At 35.5% G+C, this 11,336-nt stretch overlaps 1 protein-coding gene across 1 annotated transcript; it reads left to right on the top strand.

The window, feature by feature from the left end:
- Positions 1–9,834: 9,834 nt before the first annotated feature.
- On the top strand, positions 9,835–10,568 carry LOC149147208 (glutamate receptor 3.4-like). The gene is made up of 2 exons (XM_089441749.1): positions 9,835–10,187; positions 10,278–10,568. Exons 1-2 carry the CDS (start codon positions 9,843–9,845, stop codon positions 10,566–10,568), a joined length of 636 nt encoding a protein of 211 aa, XP_089297875.1. The 5' UTR covers positions 9,835–9,842.
- Positions 10,569–11,336: the final 768 nt, after the last annotated feature.

Below are 11,336 nucleotides of genomic sequence, written 5' to 3'. Positions count from 1 at the left end.
TTAAATCTTTATTTTTATTTAATAATTATTAATAATTAAATCAAAATTAAAAAAACTCTTTTAAAATTAAAATAAACATAATGTAACAAAATTTCAATATACTCAAGAATACAAAGACTACAAAATTGAGTTATCACTAGCATGACATAAATTTGATAGACACTCTTGCATGTCAAGTAAATTTTGTATGAAGGGTGTTATCACTCAGATGTCTTCCCTAGAAGTTATCAAAGAAGGAATAGTTCGAGGTAACCACAAACCTAATCTTTTAGACTTAGGTTCTAGCCAACCTAAGTCCAGAGAGGGCTCTCTCTTTATAATTTAACTTTGTTTTGGGTAGATTTCAGGCTAGTTATTAGTGCTCAAGATGTTTTGTTTTGATTGGGTGGAGGAACTAAGAAAATAGATGGACAGAGCAAGTATTCAGGCCATTGGGCTATGGAGTCAATCAAGAGTGGTTGAACTAGATCTGATCAATCACTAAGGTAAGAGTTCATAGGGCAAGCTAGCACAGCAAAAGCAAATCTGCAAGTTCAAATGGATGAGGTAGTCCTAACCAGGGAAAAGGGCAATGAAGAATCATTAACCAGGATTAAGATGAAGAAAGGAAGGATGATCAGTAGCAAAGGGCAATGAAGAATCCTTTACTATGGACCAAAGGGGGGGTAAACTACGGAAGTAAGGGAGCAATTAAGAATTCCCAGACCAAGGTAGTTTAGTAGAAAACATATAGAAAGTAAACAGTTAAAACAGAGAGCATTTAAGCTAGTTCCAAGATATCATTCCTTATTTTCTTTTCAGATTTCATAAGAGACACATATGAATATTGATAACATGAAAAGAAAACAATATCTAAACATGAAGAGATAATACTTATTTGTTCCAACTGTGCACAAGAATCCAGTGAAATTTCCTTAGCTTTATTTCATATCCAGCAAAACCAGTCCAGTCTTGAGTACAATAGCTCCTTGGCTCAAAATAAAATGTCTACAGAAATGTATTTAATCCACAACACCCTAATTACTTCAATTTGTGAAGTATTTATACAAAAATTGTTTACAAAATATCTCTTAACAATACGAGAGTTATTCTAGGAAACTAAAAATATCTTCAACATGAAGATAGAGACAGATGGAGAACTGTCTTCTTGTTGTCCCTTTTATTGCGACTGTGTTGGCTATTGTAATTTGGATTTAACTCTTTCAGTTGCTTTATAGTTGTGTGATGGGATCACTTACTATCTTCTACCTACTGATACTCTTTACCTGTTCTGCTTTGACTCTGTCTTACCTGTTTTACCTGGTAGCCATGTTTTACCATGTAGATTCATTGTAGTAACTTTATGGTAAATCTGTCAGTTTTGTCCACCATTCACTGTCAGGTAATTTCATCCTTATCATCTTTCTATATATTTCGTCAGCTTCTGTATACTTAGCAAAATTTGGCTTGGTGGTAAACAAGTGCTTTACGTCATGCTCTATGAAAAATAGATTTTCAAGATTATCATATAATACCATTCCAGTGGGCAGAGCTTTTACCCCTGAAGTACTAGCTTGGATGTTGGCCAACGTGTTTAGTCTTTCAATGTAATCACTCTAAGTCATCAGCTTGTCATGTATTACCATAGAACTGGGAAGTCCTTTTTCTCTTAACATATCATACTTTGTCATAAAACTATCAATATCAGTTTGAATGCTTTGGCACCTTTTCTCCAGATTGAGCATTAGGTTCCTTTTGGTGAGAACCTTCTTGATTTCTATGATTGTTCTTGTTTTGTCTTCTATCTCCAGTTCATCAAGCTGATACCTATTTCTGTTGTTCAAAAATTCTATCAATTGGTTGGCTTCTTCAGGCTTATCTCCCAACTCTTCCATTGTTTTGTGGATTGCTTATGTGGCCACTTTGACTAGTTCAGTCTATTCAAAAATAACTTGAATAGATGGCCAAACATCATTGATGGAATCAATGATGTTGGCCCAAAGAATTTCCTTCATGTCTCCAAGTGGTTGTTGCAATGTCAAGTCCTTTTCAAGGACTTTTATTCTTTCTCCCATTCTTTGATTCTTTTGAGCTTCTTCTTTCTATTATATCTGTGCAAGTTTACAATTAGTTTCCAAACTTGACACTTGTTCTTTAAGTTTCTTAAGCTCAGTAGCCTGGATTCTCATTTCCCCCATGGCCTTTATTAATTCGGTTGTCTTTTCTATTGATGTCCCTGTGCTTGTTGATGTACCTGTAACTGGAAAAGCAATAACTGGTGGAACTGTTGGCACTAATGAAACAGCCAATGTGGAGGGTACTGCTATAGAGATTGTTGGAATTACAGTCTGAGGAGTGGTGGCCAACTCACTCTGTTTAGACTGTATCAAGTTATCTAGCTCCTTCTCTGTCTCTTTTAGTTGTTCATTTAGCTTTAGGATCAAGTCCATAAGCTTTTCCTCCTTCTCGGTTTCCAATACTTCAACTGTCTGAGGATGATGCAGGGGAGGAATTTTGAGCTGCTTTTTTAGTGCAGTTATGTCATCATTTTTCTTCTTAATAAGCTTTTCTGTAGCTTTCACATCTTTGGGATCATGGCCTAGTTCTATGACTAAGTCCTCTAGGGACTTTATTCTGGTACCTTTGGCCTATGAAGAGGCCTTTTGTAACTGGAATTACACTGATATATTATTCAGCGAATTTTGGAGTTGGTGTGCAGAAATACCTTTGCTGGCCAAGGTGGAGTAGACCATTTCCCTAGTCTGCTTGTGTAATTCTATTTGGTCAATAGGATGGATATCCTTTGCCAATACTTTAAAGTTTGTTTTCAAGTAATCTACAATTGACTTGGGCTGCTGTGTAGTTGGCTTCATAAAAGTCATCTGCATTTTACCCTCTTTCACATCAAAGGCTAACATTAGCCTTATCTGATTACTAGGAGCCATATTTAGGTAGTGGGCATAGCTTTGGGCTTTCACTCTTTCATTCTTGGCTTTTATTTCTTTATATTTCTCCTTGATATCTTGGCTCTCGCTAGTAGGAGTCCTGAAGGAGGATACTTCCATGCTCTATTGTCTCTCTAGCATTTGAGCCTATGAGGTGGAAGATTATTTTGTACCTCCTAAGGGAGTGGTATGCATGCTTTCTTCTCTTTCTGCACCTGTAGTCCCTGCTGTTTCTTTAGTAAACTCTTGTTCTAAAAATGGATTCAACCTTTGTCTCTTAACATAAATTTGGGCAATAGGTCTATTAAAAGGAGTTGCCTCCTCTCTATCCCTTTTAGGATTCCTCTCCTCATTTAGAGTCTATAAAATAGGAGGATTACTCATGATATGTTCTGGTTGAGCAAGTTCTTTTGAAATTTCTAGCTATTCTAATTTGTCTGGCTGCTCTGATGGTTGCTACTCTTGAGGTTCTTCTTCTGTTGTTTGCCCACTCTGTCCCTGTGATTCTCTTTGAGATTGGGATTCTCCTGGCATCTATATAAATGAATCCTCATCAAGTATTCTTTCTAAATCAATTAATACATTATCGACAACAACCTTTGTGCTATCTTAGTCTACTAGAGTGTTTTCCACCCATTCAAGTTGATTAGCATAATGTTCAATTTCAGGAATCCTGTGGTGGATGTAAGGAGATAATTTGTTTTTCTATCTTCTATTATAGATGACATCAAAGGGGTCATAATTCCAGATGAAACTTTTTTTGAGTTTGAGCCCTTGAAGAATTTCGTCTGCAACCCTTCCAGCTTCTCTATTGTTACACACAAAGGGGCCTAGCTGGTCTTTTATCCTAAGTTGAGCTTTCTTCTTGGCCTTCACAAAATGTACCTCATCAGAGTTGATTATTTTCCTGTAGTACTCCAAGGCAAACAATCTCATGGGGAGGTATCTTGGCAGTTTGTAGGGTGGAAATTCAGAACCATATATTCTGATTTCTGTGTGGTTTTGGTATAAATACCAATCTCCCACTTTATACTGTTTGGATAAATGAAGGACCCTCCTGATATCTACACTAATTCTGGGAGGAGGACTTCCTATCAGCATAGTGGCTACTGGATGCACAAATAGATCTATAAAATCTGTATAGGGGTATGGTGACTCGTATTTGTGGATCAGAGGGGTCCAGAAGACTACTGATCTAGGATTGCCCCTAGTGTCAAGCTTCTAAATAATGAAGGGAAATTTTTCAAATTGATAGTAAAGACAGAGATGACATAACATTAATGAGTATTTGAATACTCTCTCATTTTCCAATCTCATGAACTGATCATGCATTTTGTCTAAGATGAATTTTGCATAGTCAAACATGATGGCAGGGGGCTGCCCAGGGGTGAAAATGGACATGTAGGCAAAAATAATCTCGTCTACATATTCACTAGTAGTATAGCCTAAAATACTGGATATCATTGATATGATGTCTTTACCAAGCTGATAAAAGAAGCATGACATGTAAGGAGGGGGATCCTTTGGTATGTGTTTTTCTTCTGCAATGAAAGTCTAGAGTATTTAAGCAATTTTGAAATGGGGGAGTTTAGGGAATCTGTCAAGCAAGTTTGCAATGGAAAGGGGAGTAATATTTGGACCAGGTTGTAACTGCAACATTTCATTTATGGACTCAGCGGTGAAGGTGAAAAGCACTGTCTGGTCTGGGGACATCACCACTCTCAAGGTGGGATTGTAGCTCGCATGACAATAGTGAACAATTTCTGGGAAGATATGGATGTTGGGGAATTGGTACTTGGGTAGGTTTGATTCCCAGAGACCTATTTTGTCTGCATGTTTCAAGTAATGGTCTCTATGCCTACAACATAATTTCAATGGGGATTCTTCAAAAATGATGTCTTTAATTTGAAATTCCTTGTTTGCTAATGGGAGATGATCTAAATCCCTGTGGGGAGTAGAAATGGGAAGGACATTCAATGCAACTCGCGCAACCATCCTTGGTTCTTGTGGATTCAAGGATGGGAGCGAAGGGTTTTTAGTGAAATTGGGAAAAACTGGTCTAATTTAGGGTATTTTGGAGTCACTAGGAAACTTATCTTACTAAATTACTTAGTAATTTGAAACAATTTAGTTCAGGTTTGGGACTAAAACAAGGTTTCTCAGCGAATTTGCGGTAAATATTTGGTTTCGGCTTTTGAACAGAGAAATGGCGACTGTGCACTGTTTGCAGGAAGCGCACGTGATTGAAAGGTGGTATGGAGTTTCAGCAGGTTCAATAAGTTGGCAATTGGTCGTAGGTTGACAGTTGCACATACTCTGGTGCTTGCATGGAGGTCAGAGTGTTCTTTTTCATGATAAAATGAAAAAATAATGTTTTTTAGTTTTATTCATAAAGTCAATGATTTTGGTGGGTACACTTGGAAAAGGACACTTGGCATTGAGTAGGGGATGTGACATTTCGTCATTTAGCTGGATCATATCGCACCGCTTTTTGGGATAAAGTGGTTTTGAGGGGAGGCCGCCTGATGCCATTCATCAGGTGCCACGTAGCGACGGGGTGAATAGTTAAACCACCCATATCAGGCACATAAAGGTCGACCTTCGAAAGCCGCCCAATATGAGTGTCGACCGTTGGATCAAAAAGGGTTAGATCGCACGGTGATTGGGGCGATGATTTGATATGATGTTCAATGGAGGGGCCCGGCGGGGTTTTAATGCGTGGGGGAATTAATTAATTGCGGATTATGGAGGTCAAATGACGTCGGGAGCGATTTCATTGGTGGGGACAGATTATTAATTAATCACTGATTGATTAATTAATTTCGTTTATTCGGCAGAGGGTTTTGGCTCTTAATTAGCCGTTGAACGACTAATTAACCCATTAATTATTCAATAATAGAGTTTATGTTTCAAACCTTCGGGGCGAGATATTAATATTAAGGGGTTTTTAATAAATACATAGGGAAAGGGGTATTTTTAGGATTTAATAAATAAACTTAGAAGTTAATATGAAATGAAGGTGGAAAAACGAAATGCGCTAAGTATAATGTGTGTTGAATTTTATTTATTTTCCACATAAAACATTATAACTTAGGCTAAATGCACGTTTGTGGGTTTTTGTAGAAAAGGGATTTGCTTGGGGGTGATTGCTTTCCCTAGGCAAATAGTGCTTTTACCTTAGGAAAAATGATTTTTTTAGGGGAAAATGAATGAATTGAAAGGGGTGAATGTTTGTGAGGGGGCTTTTAGTACTTAGACCCTTTAAGTTATTGGGCTAAGGGTCCGGTACATGTAGAAGTTAGAGAAATGCTATGAGCCCCTTTAACTTAAGGTTTTAGGTACTCATGGGAAATTAGTAAAATTAAAAGTAAAATGAATGAGAACTGATCACTTGACTTTGTGTAAATGCTCAATTATCATCCATACTGTAGCAACTTGATAATGAAAGTAAATGATATGATTTTATCTAACTAATCATCACAATTCTGCAACCATGCAACTACTTACCCATCTACTCATCCTACCATTTTTTGTTTTTTTTATTAGGGTGCACTTAAGATGGCAAACCCTTATCAAAACTTTTCTTTTATTTTACAATAGAAATCTAAGTCTATCCTTATTACATCTAAGGGCTCAGATTAAGTTGTTGAGCTCCTTTTATATTTTCTATCTATCTACTTATCTACGAAGATTAAACAATTTGGTCAAATTTTATTCTCTATCCATAAGCATGAAATTCAAAACATAGAATAACCAAGATTAAACTATTTGATTACCATGGATTGTGGCATGAATAACAAGTTGTACACAATCATTGTTACCCAAAAAAGTCAATAGTAGTGTCATTTGGATTTGCGCACTTTCATGGTCTTTTGTTTTTCTTGGGGTTCATATTTTCATCTTTTTTTTACCTTTTTCTTTATTATTTTTGTCCTTTCTTTTTTCTTTTAGGACATACCCTCGTTTCATTCTTTGAGTTTTTGAATATGGAAAACATTTGCAAAAAGCAAAAGTATGCACATATTACAAAATTAATCTTAGCCATTCATTAATTATGACTCCTATTGGTATAGAAACCTAACAAAGGGTTCTTTTAATATTTCCCTTCCCATGATATTTTATATTTATTTTTTCTTATCATTTCCATATATATATATATATAATACTAATTATTTTAATAAATTATTTATCATAAATATGCCAAGGAAGAAGTATCTTGGCAAATTTGATGAAGTGAAGAATGCGAAAGGGAATGAAATGGTGAAAGCTTGGACTACCATAAAAGCTTGGACTACCATAATTTTGACTAAATCAAATTGATTATTCTTCTCTCGTTGTGGATGAAGGTTAAAATGAAGTGATATAATACATTCTGATAAGCAATACTTTTTCTTATGTAGTTTCATACAGGGGCAACCATTCGGAAAGACATAATACAATTTAATAAGTAGCATATTTTCCTATGTAATTTAGTAGAAAGGATTGATTAATATATAAAAATAGAATATATTTTAATTAAATTGTGATATAGTCTTATATGACTTAGCTTTACTAAATAAAAATAAGTAGTTAAATTTACAATTCCTCATTAAAAAATATAAATACATAATTAATTATAAAAAATAAAAACTCTATTATTAAACATGAAAATAACCTTACTAAAATTACTTATTATTTTATAAAACTACTTAAAATTCAAAATGAAGTAATTTTATAAAACTACTTAAATTTGAAAATGCTTCATTTTGTTATGAAAAAATCAAAATTTTATTTTATTATTATTTTTAAATTTTAAAACTATATAAACTCTCTCATTCATATTTAAAAAACTATATATATAATATACATGCGAAATTACCATTTTAAAAAATTAAGTACTTAATTTAATAAATGTTATCCCTGTCACAGGAAACCTAACCCCACCAAGTAGTAAATGGATTCAATAGACGAACCATATTTCCCATGCTATCCGGCCATAAATGAACGGCGGGTGTATATGCCCACAAATCGAACAGTGGACATATACAACTGTATATGCCCACAAATCGAACAGTGGGCATAATGCCCACCCGCTGTTCATTTATGGCCCGATAGGATGGGATTTATTGACGGCCGATTCAATATAGCCACGCGTGTGAGGAAAGTAAGAGCCACAAGCAGTAAATCAATTTAATATATCCAGCAGATATTGCCATCCCAAATGAAGATTGTCAACAACCCTTGGCGTGACCAATACAGTGTTTGTTAACATCCATCATCACCGAATCATCATGACATTGACATTGACATTATCACGTTTGAATGTTATATTTACATTATCATCTTTGAATTTTATAAATGATATTTTTGTAACAGTATTTTTAATTTTATATAGTAATTTTAATATAAAAATTAAATTTTAAATAATACTTATTTTTTTAATTTAATAAATTCAAAATTAATTAAATATTTTAAAATTATATATAAATTTATTGCGAAAAATATTATTTATAATTTGGTTATTTATCAATAATAATGGAGAAATACCGATCACTCGTCATTTTAAGTCATAACCGAAGACCGAAGACCAACGGAACTTCTCCAAAAAAATTTGAGTAAACAAATAAAGTAGTCTGAATAATGATATTCCATTTGCGTGGAAGCTCAGTGGAAACTCCGCACAACTTTCATTGGAAGCTGAGTGGAAGCTCCGCAGAAACATTTTGTAAAGCAAATTGTAAACACGACTCTCAATCATAATCATACCTTTGTTACGCAGCAAATCATGTGCAACACACCAACCTTCTTCGATCAATGCATGCGTAAGCAGATAGATTCTTGGATCAAGCATGCCCGAAAGTTTTGGTCATCTACACACGCTGTCACACCGTTTCAGGGGTTGAATATTTGACCGTTCGAGCATTCCATGGATGGAATATAATTTTGGCCATACACATAAATCATTCCAAGGATGGAAAATACCTGGTCAAGGATGGAATATACCTCTGGCTATATACGTGAATTCTAAAAAAAAATTCAGGATGGAATTGGCACTGTAATTTGATTGAGGGTTTGGGTTATATGACGACTAAGCGGCAAAGTCAATTGCATCTATGAATCATTAAATAATTTATCAATAGAGCATTTCAGAGATGGAATTTGCTTTGAAGATTATTTGATCGTAGGAAAATCGGATAACTGTTGGATTTTCACACTTATTTTGTTGGGTATTATCACGTGAACTAACATGAATTAACAGTGATTTTCGAATTCATTTTGGGACAGGTAAAAAATTAATGAGAATAGTTTGGAAGTTTACTAATGCGGGTTGATTTTAGTGTAATGAAAACTTAACATGGTATTAGGCCTTTAGGCCTTTGGACAAAGTTAGATTCTTAGATTTATCTTTGAAAGAAGGTGTTAAATTTTCATACTCACCTATTTAAGAAGAAAAGAGTTAAATTTCACACACTTCAGTTGAGAATCTATATCACTTAGAGTAACACCCCTATGGAATCCACCCTATAACCACTCAAAAAAAAAAAATAATATAGAAATTTACTAATACATACCCCCCATTTTAGTGTAATAAAAAGCCTAACAATAACAAAATCAATTACGTACCTAAATCATTTAACTGTTCGCCCTTCTATAGTCGGTTGGGGTTATAAAAGGCCCCATAACAATGACAGCAATTGACTTTTCTTCTAAGTCGAATATACAATCAAATTAAAAATAGCGGAAGGTCGTTCTTAAGTTTCACGAAATACGTTACGAAATTTCAATAAGAAGACAAACGATTCCATAATGGATCATGAAAACGTATATATATAGGTACACCGTTGATACATAATCAAACACCATCTGCATATTCCTGTTGCCGGTTTAGTGGTTAGAAGCATTCTACGCCCTGATTTGTAGATCCCCTCTTTTAGTCAAATGGGGGGCGCGAGATTGAGATTTTCTGTTGCATGCCTCATTCTTATGGTTACCATCCATACGTTCTATAAGGAGAATATAGATGCACATGCAGTTCTTGAAAATCACACAGCAACATCTTCCTCGCCATGTCCCACAACATTGAGAGTGGGAGTGGTTTGGAAGAGATACTTCACAGAATTCGTTTCAGCTGGGAAAAACGGAACCAACCCCACGGGATTCTGCGTGAAAGCTTTTGAAAAGGCAATTGAACCACTAAATTGTACGGTCGAATATATCACATTTGGGGATGGAGTTGCTGCGCCGCCGAGCTACGATGATCTCATTCAGCTAATTGTAGACAAGGTATACGTAGAGTATGCGTGAGCTCATCATATTGTGAGAACAGAATCATAATTTATCATATTTTTCATTTCTTGTTGTCTTCGTTTTCAGGAAATCGATGCAGTTGTAGGAGACATGACCATCACAGCAAACCGATCCCAGCAAGTGGAATTTACACAACCTTTCTTGGACTCAAGTCTAGTGGCAATAGTCCGTCTAAAAGATGAAAGCTTCATTGGTTCTGCCTTGATATTTATGAAGCCTTTCAGCGATCAACTGTGGCTACTAATAGCTGCTTTCTTCGTTTGCGGGGGCTTGGCGATCTATATTTTGGAGCGCCGAAAGAATTCACCCATCCAAAGGAGCCCATCCAGCAGCCGATTTGGGGCAATATTAATGTAAGAAATTAATATTAAAACATGCTCTATTCAAGCGCCATAATAGATTAAACATACAGTACCGAACTGCTTGGCAAATCCATGGTATGAAACAATACTTAACAATACATTTACTCTTGCGTGCAGGTACAGTTTTTCGACATGGTTCCCTAATCCCGGTAAGTTTAATTCTTCTCCAATACCATAAGTTGTGTTTTGTAATTAAAATAACCAAAAGCTTATAATAACGAACCCCATTTTGAATAATTTGGATATAAGCAGAAGATACTCGAAGTGTTATGGGGCGCACAGTTGTTGTAGCCTGCCTTGTTGTTACGGGAATTCTGTATTCGTGTTATACCGCAAATTTATCGGCTATTCTAACAGCCTCACAATTAGAACCATCCCTTAAGGACATCCAAAGTGTGTTGGAAAGGCAGGACATAAAAATTGGGTATTGGGATAATTCCTTCGTGGGACAGTTCTTGGCAAAAGAATTGGGAATAAGTGAAAAGAGGCTAATAAATCTAACCACGGAAGCTGATTATTACGAGGATATGTCTAGAGGTGTAGTGGATGCCATCATAGATGAACGCCCGTACATGCAATCCCTAGTGGCCAACCATTGCAGTGAACTCGCCTTCGCTGGCCACCCGTTCATCAATCTAAACTGGGGATTCGTAAGTGCTCTCTATATATGTAATTTCATTTCAAATTTACCAAAACATTCATGGAATTTTTGAGTGATTTTTTCATTCTTTTGGACAGGCTTTTGATCCAAGCCTTCATCAAC

Source organism: Pinus tabuliformis, chromosome 9 (assembly GCF_031772625.1).
Source record: "Pinus tabuliformis cultivar Carrire ecotype Pingquan chromosome 9, CPIR1, whole genome shotgun sequence".
NCBI lineage: Eukaryota > Viridiplantae > Streptophyta > Pinopsida > Pinales > Pinaceae > Pinus > Pinus tabuliformis.
The sequence above is the reverse complement of the archived record's forward strand: the minus strand, read 5'-3'. Positions and strand labels throughout refer to the sequence as shown.